Source organism: Schistosoma haematobium, chromosome ZW (assembly GCF_000699445.3).
Source record: "Schistosoma haematobium chromosome ZW, whole genome shotgun sequence".
NCBI lineage: Eukaryota > Metazoa > Platyhelminthes > Trematoda > Strigeidida > Schistosomatidae > Schistosoma > Schistosoma haematobium.
The window spans coordinates 27,151,013-27,173,765 of NC_067195.1; the positions used below are offsets into that span (position 1 = coordinate 27,151,013).

Sequence of the window (22,753 nt, forward strand, 5' to 3'; positions counted from 1 at the left end):
AAACACCAGTTAACTTAGAAACATCGAATCAATATATCTGTTCCGGAAACTGACACTTAACTTCTTTCCGTCAATTTATTTAGTTTACTAGAAATTATTATAATTACCGACTTGTTGTATATATATTTGTATAATAATGCAGATACAAGTGATATATTGTATGTATGATGTTTTTCATTCAAGTTGAAATAGTGACTTATTAGAAAAATAGATTACATGCAAAATATCCGCCTAAAATTTATTATGGTTCTAGTTGGTCTACCGTTTTAAATTACAAGATCAAATTTTCTTCTAAAATTATGTTTTAATGGACATATATTTATATCGTCAAAAACTACTAGCACTGAGTAAATATGATCATTTATATTATGTTTGAAATTGCAAATTTCTAATTTAAGCTACATACATTTAGTTAAGTAAAATCTTCATCATACTGTTTCATTGTTGTATTCCTAGAAACATATTTACTTAAAAAAAAATAACGACATGAAATTGTGCAGAAAGTGAATTTACTAGTATCATTATAAGAATTGTTAACAGAAAATAATTAAAATAAAATGAAAACTTATTGAGTTTTGATAATTTTCTTTATTTTTCTGTTCGATAATTACTTGAGATTTACAAAAATATCATATAAGTAAATTTTCACTGAATGTACAGAAGAAATAGACGCACTAATATAGACAACATATTTTCTAGGACACCATATAAGAATTTTTGTAGACATTTTATATCGACAATGAAGAATACATGATAATTTATATAAGGAACGAAGGATGGAATAATTTTAAACTTATTTTTGATGGGAACTAGGAAATAGATATTTTTTTATCCAGACTTTTTTTGGATACACAGTTTCACAAAAAAATGTTAATTATGTATTCCTTAATAAAGCATTTAAATTGCTATTAAGATATTGTACAATCTAGATAAACTAAATCTGGTTTACATTTGTTTGTCTTTCCACTAGATCTTCGACTTAAACGCAAACTATTACGAAAGATTCCTTGACGAAACTTTGAGTGCTTTCGTTCAGTTATACTCACATCAGATAATTCATTACTAAGAGTATTAGGACTGGTATTACTATCATTCGATGAGACAGTATTATTAGGTACAGTACCACTGAGCGCAGAAAAATCTGTTTCTTTTATTCCAGTGGGCAACATATTCCCCGATGTATTACTGATTGTATTACTGCCAGTACTAGTAGCTATTCCGGCTTGTTGGGTAGTACTCAGACTAGCTCGTCTAGTGCCATCCCATTTAACTAACGTTATTGCCTTACTCACATCATTTTGTAACCATAGTGATTCAAATATTGACATAATTGAGTCGTTTGTTTTAGCACTGACATATACGAATTGTGATGGCTTTAAACCATTTGTAAGCAACCATTCCATTATGGCACCTTCACTGATTTGTGAATATGAATTTGGTAAATCGGACTTATTGCACACAACAGTAATTGGTGATGCCATGTTCATGCTAGGTACACAATCTCCACTTTGTTCATGCGATAAGTTTGAAGTTAGAGAGACATAATCTTTACGTTGAGATTTAATTTGTGATAATAGCTGACCAGCTTGTACGAGTGAATCAAGGCTATCATGAGCAAATACAATAACAAATGCACTTGCTTTACTTATGCATAACCGTAACATAGCTGGAAAATCATAACTGCCAGCTGTGTCTATTAAAACAAGTTTTACTATGTGATTACGCACTATGAACTTTTTCAAGTGAATGTCCTCAACGGTTGGTGTATATTTTGTTTCGAAATGGTTATGGAGAAAACGTTGAATGATTGAAGTCTTTCCAACTTTAGCTGAACCTAAAAACACTATTCGTACTTCTTCATCAGCTTCTGATTGTGTCGATGATGTAGGTGTACATTGTGGTATCGTTGGTGAATTATTTACTGGTACATTTTCTTGTTGTTTTGTTTCAGATAATTTCATTTGAATTTGTGGAGGCTTAGTATGGCGTGATATAGATGAATTCATTTTTCAGTATCTTTCTTCATTTAATATATTCCTGAAAAAAAGTAGTTTATTATTCAAGTATTGTCTGATGACACAAAAGTCATTAAAAAAGAATATAAAAATGTATTTATTTTTAATTAACATGTTATTTACGGTAATCTTCATGTACTTAAATGAATTTACTAGAGTGCTTACCTATGATTATTATTTTATTGAAATAATTTTTGCGCATAATTTGTCTCTATACAATTATTACTTATTGGCTATATGACACTAGTCCTTAAATTCATGAAAGTGTCAAATGGGTGAACCTAATAGACAGATATTACAGAAGAATACCAAGACCCTAGGTGTAGCATGTAAGGTTCATAATATTTATATCATTTATTGTCTTAATTTTATCGTGTCCATAAGTGTTCGCTTTGATATTATAAATATTGTTTGACTGTAGATAAAATTTATGGTTTGATATGTATGAAATCACCAAGTTATCAGATTCATTTACCATAAAATTGATTATTAATCTCTGGGCTTTTTTCGGAGTACTTTTGTCTAAACCAGTGAAGTGAATGAAAAAACCACCTTTAACTTATTTAATTTAGTGTAAGATTAGAAAACATTTATGTACTATCATTAATTCACTTATTTAAGTGGGACATATCTTCTGAAAAGTCTATATGAAAAATTTCATGTCATAACTGAATATCAAGAAGAAACTTGTGCTCGTTACTGACAAGAACAAGATCATTAATTCGTCTTTTTTTACATTTTTATGAAACACTACGTAGAAAAACGTCATGACGAACATAGCCTTATTTTACCTCAGTGTACTCAAATGAAACTAAGAAAAGCAATGTATACATTTGCATAGCTTGGTACATATTTGTGTTTAGACCAAAATGGCTGATCTGAAATGTTATGCTCTTTCAGACTATACTAGTAGTCGAAGATAAGCAAATTTACCTGAAGAAAGATGTTCACAAAGTAAAAGCTGATCTTATACGTTCATGATGAGGTCAAAGGTATATCAAATCATTTCACTCAAAAGTCCTCAAAGATAATAAACAACAGTTGTAACTTCACTATAAGTAGAGACTAAGAATAAACTATTTTTAATTTCAGGGAGGAATTCCATAATCTTACTTTCGTTGTTTTTCTAAACTATTTTATCTAAAAATTTAAAATGTCCGAATATAATTGAGAAGATAACCAGTAAAATGAATGTTGTTTTTATTAAATTTACTATCTTAAAACTTTCTGGAATGACTACATTCAAAATAATAAACCGTTTCCTCTAACCATTATTCAAGTGCATAAATATCTGTACTATTTAAATGATGTTTGTGAGTTAATGAATTTAGTGGTATACAAACAATAAAAATGTCTTAAAATACTTCACATATACTACAGTTATCTGTTACTTTGTCATTTCATCTTCAAAGTTTTATTATTTATGGCTATTCATACGGCACATAATTTCAATTATGTGGTTTTAACCATTATTAAATAGATCTATGAGTTCGTGAAAATGTCTTATTTTTGATTAATTCACGTTAAAGTGAATGTAATAGATAATTTTAGTATATTTTAGTACACTAATTGAAAATTACTTTAGTGAATGAACTTTGAAACCTTTTCACAATTTTTATCAATTTACTTTTTCAAAGATTACAGCCATGCTATTGTTATTGTTTAAAATTCTGATTTCAAGTAAAAATTCATTTATTGAGATAGGCCGGAAAACTAACATAAAATTATTTTCCGTCCTTCAACATGGCGGGATTTCTAATTTAAGAATGCGATTACGAAGAAAATGATTGAACTACACAAAAAGACTCATAGATCAATTTTATAATAAGTTTCTAATTTATATCTCAACAACTTACTATCACTTAGTGAAGTGTTATAAACAAACAAATGATAATAGAAATCAGTGACTAATGTTTTAAACTTTAAAATGCTGATTTTTCAGAGTACATTGTAATCTAAACAAAACCAAAATCTGATATATTATCAATGCATCACAGCAAGGATTGTTGCAAATCAAAAGAAACTGAAAAACAAATTTTCATATTCTATTTATTTAAGCGAATTTAAAAGAAATCTTTTTTTTTAGAAGAATAAAGTGAGCGGTTCTTAATCAACTTTAATTTATCAAAGAAAATCTCTGTATTTCTTCCCAAAACAATGCGTTATGTAATGATGACTTTATTTTCTGTAAAACTAAAAGCAAATAACTATGTACTTCAAAAGAGGTTTCCTATTTACTCATATATTTCAACACTTTGATAGGTACATGATACTTCTGTATTATTATAACAAACGAAACCGGTTTCATTATGATTTTGCCATTAAACAACATTCAGATATAAGATATTGTTAGATCAAGATTTATATTTTACTCACAATAGTGAATTTTCAATACAGGAAATGGGGAGTTTTAAAAGTCATCTTCATGGGTTGTTTTCATGATAACACAAAAAAACCTAGAACGTGATCCTGTTACGACACTAATCGGTGTGTTTTTAAATTGAAGGTTGATTCTATGTTATAAAAACTCTTTACGAGAAAAAGAACCAGAACAAATTTTATTAGGAACGGAAGTTAAGCAGCTATGGACTCACGAATGATAGCAATGAAGACGATAAAGATCATTTTTATGAGAGGCTGCAATCGATCATAGCAAAGTGCTCAGGAAAGAAGCTGACTATCATGATGGGAGATCTTAACTTCAAGGTCTGGGTGAACAACACTGGATATAAAGATATCATGGGACGACATGGAATGTAAGAAATGAACGAGAATGTCGACAGGTTTAATAAACTATGAGCATGCAACAAACTGGCTATAGGCGGCACAATACTCCTCCACAAACTGACATGCAAAGCTACATGGATTTCACGGGACCACATCACAGAGAACTAGATCAATCATATTCGTATCAATTAAAAGTCCAGAAGCTCGATGGGAGACGTTAAAACTGAAAGAGGAGTTGACATAACATCAGACCATTACCTGAGAGTTGCCAAGATGAAACTGGAGCTGGAGAACCACTGGATAATTGGGAAAACAACATTACAAAGAATCAATACAGCCTTCCTTCGAGATACTGACAAACTCGAAGCTGTCACCTCTCATCCTCCCTCTTTCTCCTAGTAACTGACTAGATCATGAAGACCTCGACACACACAATTCAATGAACAGCTTGTATGCAACCAGATGATTTGAACTTCGCAGATGACCCGACCCTTCTAACCCATACATACCAACGATTACAGGTCAACACAACCAGTGTAGCAGTAGACTCCTCATCAACAGGCCTCAACATACACAAGGGAAAAAGCAAGATCCCCAAATACAACACAGAGAGCACCAACCCAATCACACGTGATGGAGAAAGTGTGATAGAGGTGAAAGCTTTCACGTACCTGGTCATCATCATCGATGAACAAGAAGGATCAGATGCAGATGTCAATGCAGGATTGAAAAAGTAAGGACAGCATTTCTACAGTTGCAGAACATATGGAACTCAAAACAACTGTCAACCAATATCAAAGTCACAATCTTCAATACGAATGTCAAGACAGTCCTACTGTAGGGAGATGAAACGTGGAGAACTATCACAACCATCATCAAAAATGTACAAGTATTTCTAAACAACTGTGTCGGTTGGATATCATCAGCAACAGTCTACTGTGGCAGAGAACAAATCAGCTTCCAGCTGAAGAGGAAATTGATAAAAGACGCTGCAGGTGGGTAGGGCATACATTGCGGAAATCATCAAACTGCATCTCGAGGCAAGTGCTTACTTGAAATCTTGAATGGAAACGGAAAAGTGGAAGAGCAAAGGACACACAGTATCGGGAATTGGAAGCAGACATGAAGAGAATGGATGGCGACTGGAAACAACTGTAAAGGATTGCCAAACACAGAGTTTGTTGGAGACTGCTTGTTTGCTGCCTATACTCCTTCACGAGGGATAACAGGCATGGGTTAGTTGATAAGTAATTACATATAGTACTCTGTCAATCAGCGCCTTGACACTTACTGAATTAGAGATTATTCAGAAATGAGAAGCTGTATATTATTGAAACTAGTTAGATAAACATAAATAAATAAAGATATTTAGGACCTATTTACATTGCAAACGTAAGTACTGATCTGATAAATGGTAAAACAATCTATCTAGATAATTGTAATAACTTAAGTTAAAGCAGTTTACTAATACATTTATTCACTTGATAAATTACAGTTTGACAGAAAACTGAACTCAAAAATGAATAAAATTGTAGGTTTTTTTGAATTTTCAAATTAACTGACTTTTTTAATCATCTATGGTGTAAGTTCATGTGACATAACTGAATGAACTGAAAGATAATCAATAGGTGTCCATAGAATTTAAATTTATGCAACGACATTATGTGGTAGATTGTAAAGGACCATATCATTTGATAATGGCTACTTATGTTTAACTTACAGGAACTGCTAAATTATCAAGTAATTTACATAGTCACTACATCACTATGCAGTGGATGTAGTTCATCTGGCATTGATGAAGAGATAACACTGATCTCTGTTCTTCTACATTTTTTCTGGTTAATTCATAGTTCAATATCACAGTACTTAAAACAAACGGATTATTAATTTCCCTTTATGTAACAACAATGCAATTAGAATTTTCTGTTTTTCACAATGTGTATAAATTAAAAATACTGAATAATGTCAACTAATGATAAGTTTTACAGTATAAACAAGGAATAATTTTATTTTTATTGCTGCTTATTTCATGTTTGTTTTTGTAAATAAAAATAAAGAATTCAGTTCTTTAAAAAACTAAATTCGATATTCTTATGCATAAATATTAGAACCTTTCTATTAACCATTTGTTGAAATAATAAATATTGTCTACATTTTAAGCCTTAAACTACAATGAATTGAATACATTGTACCATTTGTTGATAAGTGTTATTTTAAATTAATTTCATTTACTTTGTATATGATACAGTTAATTAAAAAAGCTCATTAATTTATTTTGTCAACGCTTGTCATGCAATTTAATGCGACGTAATATAGTTTAATTAAATGCTTTATTTTATTAATTTAATTGCTGTCATACTTCATATTAGCTACTAGCTTTGTTTTATGGTTACTATAATACTCCCTTTTCTGCATTGCCACTGAAAATTTAAATTTTGAGTTATGATGATGAAGCCCTGCTATCAGTTCAATCAAGATATGCTAAAATTTCGCTATATGGTAAATATCTACAAATAATTATTAAGGGACCCGTATATATTTTTTAACTTATCGAATACAAGCTACCGTTTCAGCATACTTCAGGTATAAAACAAAATTTCTTTCAAACTGATGTACAGAACAAATCGGATTTTAAAAGACATTTTGCTTTCAAAAGGTGAAAGCGATTTTCGGAATTCAATTAGTTTCATATCTTAATTATCATTAGTTTGTAAACGTCGGAACTATGACATAAATTGTGGTTTATGTGCCTAAGAGTTTGTTCAACAACTGCAACAACCGATTGTAGTGCTCGATATAATATCGTTTCTTTGATAAATTATAAATATATTTTTTATTTTCTAATCTGTTGATTTTCACTGAATAGATATTTATTAAACTTTAAAAGTGAATTTCACCATAACAAAAATGAAATTCATTATAAACACAACGTGTAGATAGTGCATTTCTATAAACGTTTTGAATGGTACGACTACAATTGCCGCAGTCTTCGATAAAACTTCACGAACTATAAGTAATTAGTATTGACCACTATATATTTCAAATATCATGGATAAATTATTCTTATTCCATCTAAACACACTTAACTAAGGACAAATTAGTATAAATTTTATTTTCAGAACTCCCAGACTGTAAACTCAAGATACATCCGTATGATTTATAACACATGTGGACTTATGTTCTAAAAATAATGAAGTTATATAAAAGTGTAAATCACATGATAATCAGTTAGTCACCCAAAGAATATCTGTCAAGCTGAGTATATAAATTGTATGTTTTAAACAATAGCAAGTAGGAAATCCCATCTAACTGCTGATGCTACCTTCATCAGTTTATTATTCGACATGAAGACAAAATACTTACCCTAGTAACCGCACAGCTAATTTGAATGGTAGAATTTGTTTAACACTAACCATATAGCAAAATGTGTTGTATTTAAAGTTAGGAGATGTGAATAAATTGAAATTAGAAAAAATTAGGGTAAATGCATGTTGATCTGACTTGAGAACTTCAGGAGATTTTACCTAATATACCGTTGAATATAAATAAACAAATACTAGTCATTGATGAATTGCCAGCTGACACATATCAAAATGATATCTCAATAAAAAATGCAGCAATTACAGGATTACTGAACTAATTATCGAAGACATCAGCAAATAAGAAGTATCGTAAACCGTAACGATATAATTAATAGCAGTGTTATACACTTATATTATTAATGGTTAATTGTGAGACCAGTATATCATGGTCATTTGCTGATAATAATTATGAGTAAATACTAATAGCCTACATTGTGTGACCATGTCTCAAGAAACAGGAACGTCAGTGCTAAATTAATCCGATTTATCTAAAAAATGAAAGTCAATTTCGATCTTTATTTTCCCCTAGCCTGTAGCTTATCAGTAAAATCATCCAGTATTTTTTTTTGAAAATCAGTAAAATTGGTGATTGAGAAGAACACCTTTTTCAGAACATATAAAACGCTAAGTCACATGCAGTAAACAAAAATCTCTATGTAATCATACTGCTCACTCTCGATGAATTCTCGAACAAGCACTTCTTATGACCCTATGAATTACTTAATCAAAAGTCATCGTTATTAACAGCTTGTTGAAACAGTTTACGACGAAACAAACGAAAAGCATGCTTACTTCTACACATTATCATCAGAATATTTTAGAGAAAGGAAAAATATCTTATTTACACACACATGGTACGGTGATATTATTAGTTCTATTGAAAAAAATAGGTTGGATGGCTATTAAGATATTTCACTCAGCTAGCGTCAATCAACCGAAGATAAATCAACAACTCATGACTTAAAGTCTATTTTCTATACAACTAGTTACTTTCTAAACTTATCTATTGTTCTAATCAGTTTATTTTCAATAATGGGCGTTTTATAAATTCACAAAAGATAAAAAACTGAATAGTAGTGAGAACATTTTGAAAACTAACCTAGAATTCATGCTGTAATTCCACCTAATTTAATCCAGCTTTGACAATACAAAGCGTAGTCAGTTTGAAGAACGTATTTTCAAGCAGAAAATGTGAAATATATACTGCAAATATCTGTTGTCTGTATTACATATTTCAATATGACCAATGAAAATTTGAGCAACATTCGGCCAATCATGTTACACTTCTGTCAATATTATTACGATCATATGAGTCCTGTTATTTAATGCAGACATTTCATACAACACATCAACAGAATTATTGCAAACATAAAAGGATTTATTCATAGCTAATTTTCCCCAAGAAATAGTCACAACAGAGAACGGAATCCGAGTAAGATTAGTGTACATAGTTTTCATTCTCATCGAAATGAAATAGCATCTAATATAGCATTGTTGGTTGTAGACGTTAGTTATCGTTCGGAACACCAAATGGAACGAGTCCTATGAGTTGGAATACTTCAGGGTTTCTTCTCTTTATTTTACAATGAATTAGCATGTAATAAAGTGTTTAATATTTCCTAAATTTGAACTGTAAATGTGGGATTATTTAGGGGTTTTCTGACTCACTGCTTTTGCTCCGTTTTCTTAATCCTAGAAAAACAGTGAAATGAAGGACATAATAAATAACACTACCCAGACTGTTTAAATATTAATTTTAACATACAATATTTACATAAACAAACGAAATATTTTGGGGACTAAACTTTATTAAGATATATTTAACTAGTTTGCATTATGAATGCTATGACTCATTCAGGTGTATATTTCTTCCATATTGCGTGACAAAAAATAACTTAAAAGCCTATGAACCATCTCTGTCATTAAGTTTCACATTCATTTTCAAGTAAAATCAGCATAAGGTGTACGATATACTCTGTAAATACTACCTATGTGATAGTCATCGAACAAAAATTGTTTGTATTTACTAGTAACGCCTGAGTTAGACACGATAGTTCCTCATACTACATTTAAAAAAACGTACTTTTTAAGGCATTTATTTAATTGTGAGGTCAGGAGTGGAATGACAAACAATAACTCATAAACAAAATCAGTCAATTTCGTTTATTTATTACCTTGATCACATACACATTGCTACAAGGAGACACAAAAATATATATGAGTCACATAAATCATTCGATTTGTGCGAGAGTTAGGATACTACCCGCTTGCCCAGATCGAAGCAGATGGTTTTCTTAGGGGGCCACACCCAAAGCCTTTGACTAAAAAGGTCTAATCCTCATGGCAGTTGAGCAACGTCAGGAGATGCAGTCCCATGGTAGCCGGTGACCAACAACTGGTTCATACGCCAATGGTTATCTAAGGATTCTGAAACCCATGTGCACCATTGTTTCAGAATAAGGGTTTTCCAGCTCCTCTAGATGGACCCTTCATGTCCACCAAGCCGGTTAAAGCGTCGGACACTCACCTTTCGTTCTCTCAATTTCGTAAACAACACTCCCGCCGCGAGAAGGCAGTGAGTAGCACTTCCCTGGTAATAGCTGTATGAGATTGATCATGTGAGAGCATTTGCTGAAGGAGAGCTGACTCTCCCCACTTTCTGCCATACCAGAGCATTTGGAGGCAAAATCAGTTAAACTGTGAATACGTTTAAAATGAAAATTATATTTGTATATTTGAATAATCATTGCTCAGTCATCATATATATGAGTATTGATATAAACATTTAAAATGCGTTATTTTGACGAAATTGAATTATTTTACATGTAGATCAGTTACAAATCATTTACTCCAACTGTACAACTCTATTTATAGTGGTGAATGCTGAAGGATATTTTCATATTTTACAGCATTGGTATTTCTCACTGAACTCATGGCTAATTAATATACAGTCTATATTAAATTTCTATAAAACTATTTCCTACTATTCTTGATGTGTTTATAAGTTATATTGAATATGAATCAAATGCATCCTCTGAAAAATAATAAGTTTTGAGGAACGTTGCAAATATCTTCCTGTCAACCTATGCTTGTAATGTAACAATAATTAAAAACTCATAGTTTCTGACAAAAAGTGGTCCTTATTATTTGGTTGTTTACCTATGTGTGTAAAGGGCAAGCACTTTTTACTTTGTAAAGCTTTTTAAAACGAAAAACCTTATAAGATCCCGATTGTATACAACTTGACCGTTTTCCAAATGGGTTTTCTTAAAAATAACAGTATTGTAGGATAATAAATTAACAGTATTATTAATAATTTTAAAAGACAGTCTAACATTACTAAATAGTTCGTATTGGGCTTATGAAATCAATCTACCCCTTCAAAAATACCGGTTGCGGAGCTAAATGCTTAGTTGCAGCATCTATTAGAAAAGTACTTTGACATTCGTTTAGAGTTTTGGGCTAAAATTAACCAAATTATGATGGCAGGCGTATTCTATTAACGAGTACAAATGGTTATGAATTATATTATCAGATGCAATATAAACTGAATCATAGTCACAAAATGCAAGAGATTCGTTATTCAGAGAGCAATTTTATACGTAACAGTGCCAACGTGCTTATTGATTGATATTAGCACTACGATAGTCATGAAAAGACTTCTATACGTTGATCTGATTGGAAGTGATATTGAGATACATGATCGTTTCAAGATGTTCGAGATAACGTCGACAGAAAATTTCAAAAACTCAAATTCTCATTTGGACAGCTGATGGATACTTCAAATTTCACCCATTTTAGTTAATAAAATTGCTCGAATTTCATTAGCTTTTTATTACAAGTAAGTCAACAGATGATAAATATCAAATGAATAGTCACCTTCCCGAATATCAATTAGTTAATTATATAATGTTAATAAAAACTTAACAAGTTTTCTTCCGTAAAGTATTAAGTAGATAAAAGAGGCGTTAACTTCTACCGTTTTCATCAATTCACATGCACTTTCGATCAAACTCAAATACGATATTTATGTATGATTCATCTTTATATACCTATATAATCTGAATAGTACTTTGAATCATCTGACTTTAAAGATGTTAATCGCACATAGCTTTCGATGCTCGCTTCCATGAAGTCTTTATAAAAGTACGTAAGAATCATATAGACTCATAAGTAAGAATCCCTTTCAAATTCTGTTGAGGGTTAATCTTTTCAACAATTTGATTTAACTATATTTTCTCTACAAATAATAACACGATCAAATATAACTATTCTAGGTCTTATGTACAATAACATGTCAGACTTTTCATTTAAGCCGTTACAAAATATGACCACATATTGCCCATCAGTAAATACAGTGGTGAGTTTTTCTACGGTTTAAATAGAATTTGGAAGCAACTTTGAAAGTGAGTTAAATTGAGTAGTAAAAGAGAAATTATTATAAAGAATTGCCATTTCATAAAATATTTTGCACAAAGTGCGACTTGCCGTAATACATTATTGTTTATTAAAAACACTAATCTGTTATTTGATTTATAAAACTGAATCAGTTACTCTCATTAGCTCAAAGTTCTTTTGAGCTTGAGCCTCTTTGTCTGATACGCATCAATGCTGCTAGCTTTCAGAATGATATCATAAAAAACAGAATAGGATTAACAGGATACTGAATGAACGAAACAGGGTTCTAAATTATCAGTCTGAGCCTTTGGATTATAAGTTATTTAACCTAGTTCCATGATAAATTTTGTTTTAATAAACAACTGTAAGAAAAGAAACTCATTTAACTGTGAAACTAAACGAGAGTTTCGTAAAACAATATTCACATAATGTCGAACATGATAATTGATTATTTTTCATTATTTTTTATTACGCAGAATCAAACAAATTTTTTTAAACAAGATGTGTATTGAAAATACATTCAGGAAACAAATAGATTTCGTAATTAGCAGTAAATAACTGATTTATAAATAAAACAGACCGCTATTAAATAAGAAATATCTGGTGGTTTTTGTGGGGATGTTGTTGGCGAACTGCGTAAGAAAATCGATTTCAATATAGTTAATTACGATTAGTGTCACAATTTTTTTTTCTGTGAAATAAACTGAGTATGGTAATTACTGGGGAGAAAGATTGGTTCAGAGATCTCTTTTTTTCGTTGACTTTATTTTCAAAGCTGTACAACCGCAAATATATACTGTGTAAGAAGACTTACCAGTGATTAAGACTGTAGTAGAAGAAGAGACTGTACGAGTTTCTTTTTGCATACATATTTCTGGTTCTTTCCAATGTATAGCAAGTGCTTCAATAATGCTAAGAAGATAGAAGATAAACACTATTCAGTTTGGCTGGAAAACTGCTGAAATAGCTTAATAATAAGGGTTGTGGAGATTGTTAAGTTTTGATTAAGATAATGAACGGATGAATGTTAGAACACCATGTATTCACTAGTGACTAGCTTCATGAGGGAATTGTCGGAATTCTAGTGAGAAGCCGTGAACAATGTAGCTAATCCGTGACAGGTAGAGATAGGTAACTACCTCACACAATGTAAGATGGTCGCGCAATTTCCTAGATTGGATGAAGTCAGACATTAACACTGTGGTCTAGAGTTCGCGCGCGAGACTGAAGGTCCTAGATTTGAATCCTGCATGCTGGATCGTGGATGAGCCCTGCTGAGGAGTCCCACAATAGGACGAAACGGACATCTAGTGCTTCCAGGTTCTCAACAGTGGTCTATCATTCATCTGTTCATGATCTAAATCAAAAAGCAGTTCATTAATCGAACACTTTGTGAACAAAGACCATTCGATCAAAACGCATTCAGGGTTTTAAATTATCTACAACGTAAGTAGAAGGCTGTCAAAGACAGTTATCTTCCGTCTTCTTAATATTGCTGAAACACTTGATATGCTTTTGAAGGAACCAAATTATATATACAAAAACTGGTAAACCTCTCCTTCTACTAGTCTTAATCACTTGTAACTTTTCCGTTCTTTACTTCCATCACAGCCATCTGCTTCTCTTTTGTTCCCTTCTCTACAGACCTCTTACCTCTAACTGATGTAGTTCTGTCGGATACTTTGTACACATTCGTACGACTAGTTCTACATTCCTAGCTATATAATTAGTATAGGAGCTTTGTGGGGACCTGAATTTTGTAATTTACATCATAGAACTTAGATAAGGATTGGAGTCCTCTTTGCGTTCGTGATTCCTGGGGAGTCCCATACTAAGGCGAAATGTCTATTCAGTGTTTTTTAGCTTTCAGTCATGGTCTAACAAAGGTCAGTCAGTTTTAAATGCAAAGTCTTATCTATATATCTGTGACTGTTTTTACGCCTATCGGAGTATCTTATTACGCTAATTCTCTGGACAATAACTATTCAGGAAACACATTTATTATTTATTTCAATACACATTTTATTTTGTTCCTTCACAATTTATTAATTCATTGCATAGGGATCTGCTTGGTGATGTGAATACAAACCCGATATAGCTACGATTCTTGTCTTATTGAGTTTATACGTTTTTGATTGTTAATAAAGTATTAGTTGGATTAATAGTTACTTGATTGTCTGTTATATCCCGATTTGTCTAGTTTAACCGTTATTTTTTAAATACAAATAACTTGACAAGTGAGAATGTGATAACATTGTTCGAAATAGATTGCATCAACATATCGCATAGTTCTGGTGAACTTCATCATCGGAATAAATTATTTGATTAGAATTAATTAAAACTAACAATATACATTACTTAAAAGTTCTCAGACTTTCGATTGATGTAACATCTGGGAAATTATGTGAATATTTAGTGTACTCTTTGTGATACTTTCATTGAAAATATGTCAATCGTATCTATCCAACTAGTAAACGGAATAATTACACGAACATACAATCATGGTAGTATAAGAATAATTGTCATATATTTGTAATATATCCAGTAAAATCACCTTGGCAATTTCACTTCATCTACGCTTACGTGAAGTTTTGAGCTATTTATATTTTTAGTGAACCTCAAACTCATCAACCCAAGTGATCATAGTTATATTAATGTTAACTCACATCGATTTTACTAAACAAGAAATTTCTTGTACAAACTGAAACTAAGGGAAACGAAGTAAAAAAAACTAAGATTAATAAACGATATTACATACACAGATGAAAAATTTTCGATCAGCAATCTCAATAACCTTGATATCCAGGTACCGAATTAAGTCAAAACAAAATTAAGCTTTTAGATTTCTTTACAATCTAATCGAATTTTGCTTAGTTAATAAGTATGCTATTTTTTGTAAATATTACGTTGGGGAAACTAGTTGCACATTTAACCCTCTTTAATTAAGAAACCTTTCGGAAATAACATTTCACTTATATCACTTTTAATTTGACCACTTTCCAATGTTGATAATCTTCAGGAAGTCAGTTAGTTAAAACATTGGTTACATCGTTGTCTGTTACATAATATTTACTCATAATAAATCACCTAAATAACTGCCTATAAACGACATTTTGCCTGTGACATCATTTAATGATTAAAACTATTTTTAAATTAAACAGGTTTTTTGGAAGTCAAGATTTACATCAATGGATCATAACAACTCTGAAGAACTTCAAGAATTTACAGTATAAGACCAAGCGTGTTCCAGCATAATTTCTACGGTCATTAATTTTTTTCGTTTTTAAAATTTAGGCTGATTAATTATATTCCATGTAAAAAATCCACCAGTGATGTACAACAATCACAAAATAAAACAGTAATATATATCCAAAATAGTTTGTGCTTGACGATATTCATATGCAGTAACTCAAAACATTTCACTTATGAAAGAGTTGGATACAAACGGAGAAAGATCATGGTATTTGTTTTACATATATTGGTATGAAACAAAAAAACAGTATGAATTTTCCCCTTGTATAAAAAAACTTTAAATTAAAGTCGGTTTAAATCTAGTTGGTAATTTTTATAGCTTTTATTCTCGATACGCACATACAAAACTTACAATAGTGTAAATAAGACCAAACGACAATAATTCTATCTTCTCTTAATTCAGTAAAATTCGCCTCTATAAAATTAACTTCAGTTCTTTAATCGTTTGGAGAAGAATACTTTGGTCACTATGTCGTTTCGAGATATCTATATCAAGATTTATTCACATAACCATTGTTAACAGCTTTCTAGTCGTGCAAAGTGAAAGATTAACTTTGACAACACGTAATATTAAATAACTGATTTGAATAAAGAAATCATGATGAACAATATGAGCTGTTTTGGGGGCATTATTTCACTCAATTCAAATTATATAAAAGAAACTAACACTTAGTTTTGTCCCTAGTTTATTTTATAAACCATAAGCTTTCATTCGATGCATCATTCACTGAAATACTCTTTTTTATTCCAAAGGTATTGTAATTTAGAAGTAACTTTTTGTACTCCATTTTTCCTACTCTGATGCTCAGTTTGCACACAACTGCATTTTTCTAATAGTTTGTGTACTGTGATCGTGTAAGTCATCTATTTATTCATATATCTCACAATAAGTTGAATCAGAAACAAATCGAGTAGTGTTTTCATCTCTCTGTCTAAGCCTATAAGTTTGAATTCGGATTCATGAATTTCTAGGCCCAAGGTTAAATCATTTAGCCTACTGTGTCGAGGCCTGAACCTGGATCGAGACAAGATCTCCCCTGGGCAGACATATCAAGGACGTAACATTAACGACCTAACTCTTCCTTCGCATTTTAGCAATATCAAAAGTATTTTATCTGTGTAAACAAAATAACGGAAATATATGGTATGATATCTAATCTAAACAAACCTAGTTACCATACTTCAGTGTTGAGCTAGCACATTCATCGGTGTCCAAGGAAATCAAAAGTTTTTAAATAACGCTATCACACTTATAGTATAGCACAAAAACCAATGAACGTTTAATAAAGTACGCGACATTAATATCGGCTTCAGAAAATCTATAAGTTTTCACCGCTGTTAGAAAGGGGTCAAGCGCGAGGCTATGCCTTAATTCAATGAAACATTTGCTTGTGCCAACTCAGTGTAAACTTTGTTGATGAACAGCCAACGTAGGTATATCTGCAAAACAAATTTCCATCTGTCATTAGTTCTCATCTTCATTTTTGTGTCGATAAATATCATTTATATTTATGAATGTCACTCTAATCAACTAATCTAGTCGACATTTGACACACTGTCCATATGAAAATTACCCAGTCATTTTGTATGTTTTTACTTACTTCCAAAATGTACAAGCTTCAGATTTTGTGATTTGTATTTAGAATAGTACCACTTTCGTCTCAGATTCGTTTATAAATTAATGAATCACAACAAATCACTGAATACGAAGCACGATTCCCCATATTTATTGGATACATTGGAAAGTGACACAATTCGTTGTCTCCAACTGAGTGATCTCACTTAACTGAAGCAAAAGAAAATCAATCATTAAGTTTTCACCACATAAATACTCATGTATCTTACGTCTTTTTTCTACAATGAATACTATTTGAGTAGCATTACAGTTGCAGTATGTCTTTTTGTGTTTTCATTATCGTCATACCAATATGAAGTTTCGTTGGAACAAACTTATTGCTCAAAACAGTAATTTATTAATGTCTTCAGTTGGTCATAATAGCCAACCTTTATCGAAAAAAATTTTTAAAGCTATGATGTATTCCCACTGATACCACCAGTTATTAATGTCAATAATTGAGTGATTATTTTGCATATTGTTTGATGTAATTTAATAACTGAAAGTGATATTCATGGAGAAATGGATGTCACAACTTACTGGATTCGATCTAGTTTATTATCCAAAACGCTCTATGGACTTCATTTGAAAGTAAACGGACTTATCCCTTATAAAACCGACTGCCATCAAAATTTTTAAATCGTTCATTTTCCACTTAAATAGAAACAGAAATCGCATTTCGTTGACACTAGGTTACTGATGCTACCTGAATGCGATTCATCGTAAACCTAGATTGAGGTGGATATTCACCAGTCTAAGTTGAAAAATATCGATAAAATCGTACTATAAACAGGTGCATTTTTAGATTTTCGATCTAATATCTATAAGCTATCAATCAACTGAGTTTGCAAAACAAAGTCGTTAAGTGATTTTACAAATTACTGTCTTTAAAGTTATTGAGATTTAGAGGGAAATTGTATACTTTAACACTTAATGGACCTGGTGTTATTTAATACTAAAAAAATAGTTTATTACATAAGCCTAGAATTTCAAAACAGCAGTAGTTACTTTCTTTTTCCAGTTTATTTGATACCAGGTTTACAAGGAAAAGCTATGTATGTTATAAGAGTTTTACTATTAGAATTATTATATACTTAATTAAAAAGTCATGCACCTTTCAACCGAGTTTTTTTTTCTTGGTTATTTTACTGCAATGTATGAGATATGATCATGATAGCCCCTGAGTTCGATATTGCACAAAAATTAACAAACAACAAGTGTAGATCATTATGAGAAACACTTTAGGATACTATTAGACAATCCTTTACAAATCATAGAGCTTATAACGAAAAACCAGAAGGTACAATTGCTTCTAAAAACTAGTCTTTTCATGTACAAAAGCGTTATTCCTCTTGTGTTCATAGGGTTTTGCGGAAATTTGTCAACTTCATTAGATAATATTTGGGATTCAAAGTAAAGAAGTGTTATAACTTGTGGTCTGTGTGCGCTGTCAATGTATAACGTGATAATACCGCCAATTAGAGAACAGTAATTTTTCGATCGAAGCAATGACGCATAAAACACGTGCGAGCAGTCTAGAGTACTTGTCGGTCTTGCTTCCTACCTAGCCCAGTCTGTTAAGTCCAGAACACCAATCTCAGCCTCTGCAATACGAATCATGTATTTCAAACATACTGAATTTATATACCAACCAGGTAGACCACATTGTACCATGAAATAGGAAACAACATTTGTACAAGATTTAGCCAAAAGTGGCTGTTAATGTTGGTGGTAGTAATTGATAGACTGGGTATACCTTAAGAATAGTAAATCGTATAATAATAGTTCATACGTCAAAATAAAGCTTATGATAAGAAGAATACGAATATGAATGGCTTAGTTATTTAACATTTATACGATAAAAATATATGTATAATGTTATTTCATAAATAGACCCCAACAGTTACCACTCATTTATTCTCATTGGGATATAACAAGTGAGGAACATGAATATGAATAGCTTAGACACTTAACAATTATACGACAAAAATATACGTATAGTATTGGTCCATAAATGCGACGCCTAAGTTACCATTCATTATTCATATCGGGACATAACAGATCAAAATGGTAGAGCTTTGAAACTGGTGAAAATCAACGCTGTGGTGAAAAGCCTGGCATAAAAATCGTGTCATAAAGTGTAGCTTTCATTTTAATTTTCGAGTTCAATAACAGTCTTAAACATTTGTATTAGAAAAAGCTTCATGTCAGTACTTCATGTCCATACTCGGCGAAAAGACTCATTTGTTTATTATCAGATACAATAAAGACAACCAATCAAACTGAATGGAAATGCAATGATAAAAATTCTATTTCATTAAGAAATAACTCATTGCTTTTAATATTATGGTCACCAGGTAAAAGGTGTGTATGTATGAGAACGTATGTAACTGTACACAAATATTGCTAATATTATGAATGAATATCGATACTGAATGTTCTTACCCAAGACCAATTTTCATTTGGAAATGAATTTAATATAACACATAAAAAAGATATGATTGAAATTTCTTAAAATAACTTTAGACATATGAGTTTAAAAGTTGTCCATCAATATATAATTGCCAATTATGAAAGAATATGGTCATCTTTTATTATCATTTTATTTTAAGGTCATCTGAATATTAGGTATTCAATTATCACATAAATTCATAACCACTTTTCTTTAGGAAAACAAAACTCTATTAATCTGTGCAGTTTTAATTTTACTAAAAATTGAAGGTCTTTCCTCATATTCTTACTTTTTTCACCTACTCGAACAAAAATTCGAATTATCTTAAGATTTATTCGAATATATATCTTACAACAGAATTTCATACAGAAAAATATTTTGTAAACCAAGTGCATGAAAATGGAAAATTCGCAAATATTTGAATACTACCGTTTCTACTATGAAAGCACATAACAACTGAACTGAAGGAAATGATCGCCATCCTGATTTGCTACAGTAGTCGAATTTTTATATCAAACATCACCGCCATATTAGCTTCAGAATTTACCACTGCGGAGCTGCATAGGACATTTTCGTTAAAGTCCCATATTTTAATCTTTTTGTGTCGGAAAAAATGTTATTAACACCTTAGTTTTCTTAGATTTTATATCATTCTTGTTAGTTGGTTAGTAAAGATTACGCGTGATGTAATGAGACGTAATATTAGCGAACTACTTGAAATTCCGATTAACTAGCTAAAATATACGGAACGTAGATGATACTTGACCACTAAATAACAATATCATTTAGTTTTCACTAACCATCGATAATATATTTAGATGATATGAACACCCAAGTACCTAGTCTAAAGAAATCGGAACTTAGATATGTTATTATTTAAGTAAGTTTTCATAATTAAAAACAATCTTGAACTGATTAACTTGTGATTGTATCAAATAAATCTTTTACTGTATTTCAAGCTACGTGGTTCATTACGCCGACATTATTCTGACCACAATTTCGTTCAACACAGCTCTAAGAGTATTTTTATTTTTGGATAAGGCAATATTTGGAAGAAAAACGAATCCGTCATTTCAAGATACCCCATCAGTTCCCAACACACTAAAACCGAAAATAGTAATATGATCATTAAAAAATGTCGACCTACCAGTATTAGTGAAATTACAGTTTTGAATATACAGCAAATAAACAACCATGTCCCCTTGTCATGTTAGTATCTCTAAATGCATTCAAAGCAATTATTGCTGGCTTTTACCGTTCTCATTCAACCATTTTGAAACGATACCTGAAATCCTATTTCTTACAGTACAACGTTATTTCTCATTTTCAAATTAAAAAATCAATATCCGTAATCCTATATGTTCATCATTAGAACAATGTTTTCATTCAATTTCAAAAAATGTGAAACTAAGATCCGATAAGAATTTGATGTCTCATTACATAAATCATTTGGTTTAATTTGCATATATTTCACAGTAAATAAATAAAATTCACGCGACTGATGGCTTCGTTGACGTTCAATTTAAGCATGTTAAGAAATAGTGTGTAGGTGAAGTTGATATCCGGTTTATTCACAATTACTGTCACTTAATAGATGCAAATGTTAGAATTAACAGTGATTGAATAACGTGGTTAACAACACTCTGGAAATCTTACTTGCTAATATGAGACATGTATTTTTATTTGCTATTTAACTTACCACTGCTTTTCAATATGTATTTTAAATGTCTTTCTAGTCCAGTGACTCCTACAACATTCGCTGATCACCCACCGAAAAATATGACATCTTCAAATATTTGTATTCAAAAACACAAAAGTTTAAATGGGAAAGATTATCGAACATCTAGGTTCACAATGATTATTAATACATGACAGTAACTGAATAAATTGTTGAGAACTTTACCTACGCCCACTAAAAATGTGTCCACTACTCAATTACTGTTTAGGCTGTCGAAATTCACGTTTCCCTAATCTACCAATCAAGACACTAAAAAGACAGGCGAATTATCCTATAAACCTTGTATTAGTTAAGTCAATAGATTAGTAAATCGAAAACCATAGAGTAATAGATCGAAGTCGATACATATCTAAGGCATTTGTGATACAAAGATAATTCATAGTTGATTAATTGTAACTTATGAAAGGGAGAGGATTGCTCAGCAGTTAGTGAGTCGAATGAAAGCTGACAATCGGAATAATATAAAAACACTATGAAGCAAACGTTTCCCAAATTTAAACATTTCTATTGTTTCTTTCTAGCAAAACGTTTTTTCAAAATAAGACCTTACTGACTAAAAGACTGGATTCCGATCAGGCTATTTTTAAATGACAGTGATGGCACAATTCACAACATAAATGCTCACATTAAATGTGTTATTTGACGATATTATAGTCACAAATAGGCGTTAATGGTGAGTGGTATCGTCAGCAGATATTTAGCTGTAATGCTTGAACTGTGGATACAAATGATAGTAATTTTGCACAAATAATGGTGAATTTTCAAGTCAAACTGACGAACGAATCGGAGTCAAGAAAATGGGTTTTGGGATTTCGTGTAAAATTCAAAACACGTTGGCATATAGCTTATATCCAATCACTTATGAGAGCAATTGAAGTCGATAAACATGACAAGCCTAAGTAACAGGAAAATCTTAACGGTTACAGAATGAACTTAAGGAAGTCATTAGCTTCTCAAAGGAGAAGCAACAGAAAGAAAACAGAACTGAAATGTTTATAATGTTTTAATATGATTTGTAAACATCCCAAGGCACATTAGAGGTTCTTTAGGTCAGGAAACGAAGAACTGCCCAAGTATTCATCTTCATGCTTATAATGCATCCATCGAATCTAGAACTAAACCTGACACTTTCTTAAGTTTTCTACATTATATTTACTTTCAGCATATTCTGAAAGGTTAATACCTTAGTATAAT

At 31.3% G+C, this 22,753-nt stretch overlaps 2 protein-coding genes across 2 annotated transcripts; one reads left to right on the forward strand and one right to left on the reverse strand.

Moving 5' to 3' along the window:
- Positions 1 to 574: 574 nt before the first annotated feature.
- On the reverse strand, positions 575 to 15,738 carry RASD1 (Dexamethasone-induced Ras- protein 1). The gene is made up of 3 exons (XM_012942227.3): positions 13,317 to 15,738; positions 9,204 to 9,796; positions 575 to 2,037 (listed from the first exon to the last, which is right to left on the reverse strand). The coding sequence occupies exon 3, from the start codon at positions 2,004 to 2,006 to the stop codon at positions 909 to 911; it is 1,098 nt and encodes a 365-aa protein (XP_012797681.1). The 5' UTR covers positions 2,007 to 2,037; positions 9,204 to 9,796; positions 13,317 to 15,738; the 3' UTR covers positions 575 to 908.
- MS3_00003155 (uncharacterized protein) lies at positions 4,454 to 21,693 on the forward strand (the record flags this gene model as incomplete). Its single annotated transcript, XM_012942226.1, has 5 exons — positions 4,454 to 4,502; positions 11,906 to 11,945; positions 15,797 to 15,860; positions 19,639 to 19,733; positions 21,558 to 21,693. 5 exons carry the CDS (start codon positions 4,454 to 4,456, stop codon positions 21,691 to 21,693), a joined length of 384 nt encoding a protein of 127 aa, XP_012797680.1.
- Positions 21,694 to 22,753: the final 1,060 nt, after the last annotated feature.

What these genes read in the sequence shown, in the direction of transcription:
- RASD1 (XM_012942227.3), bottom strand. Translation starts at nt 2,006, where the DNA reads ATGAATTCATCTATATCACGCCATACTAAGCCTCCACAAATTCAAATG.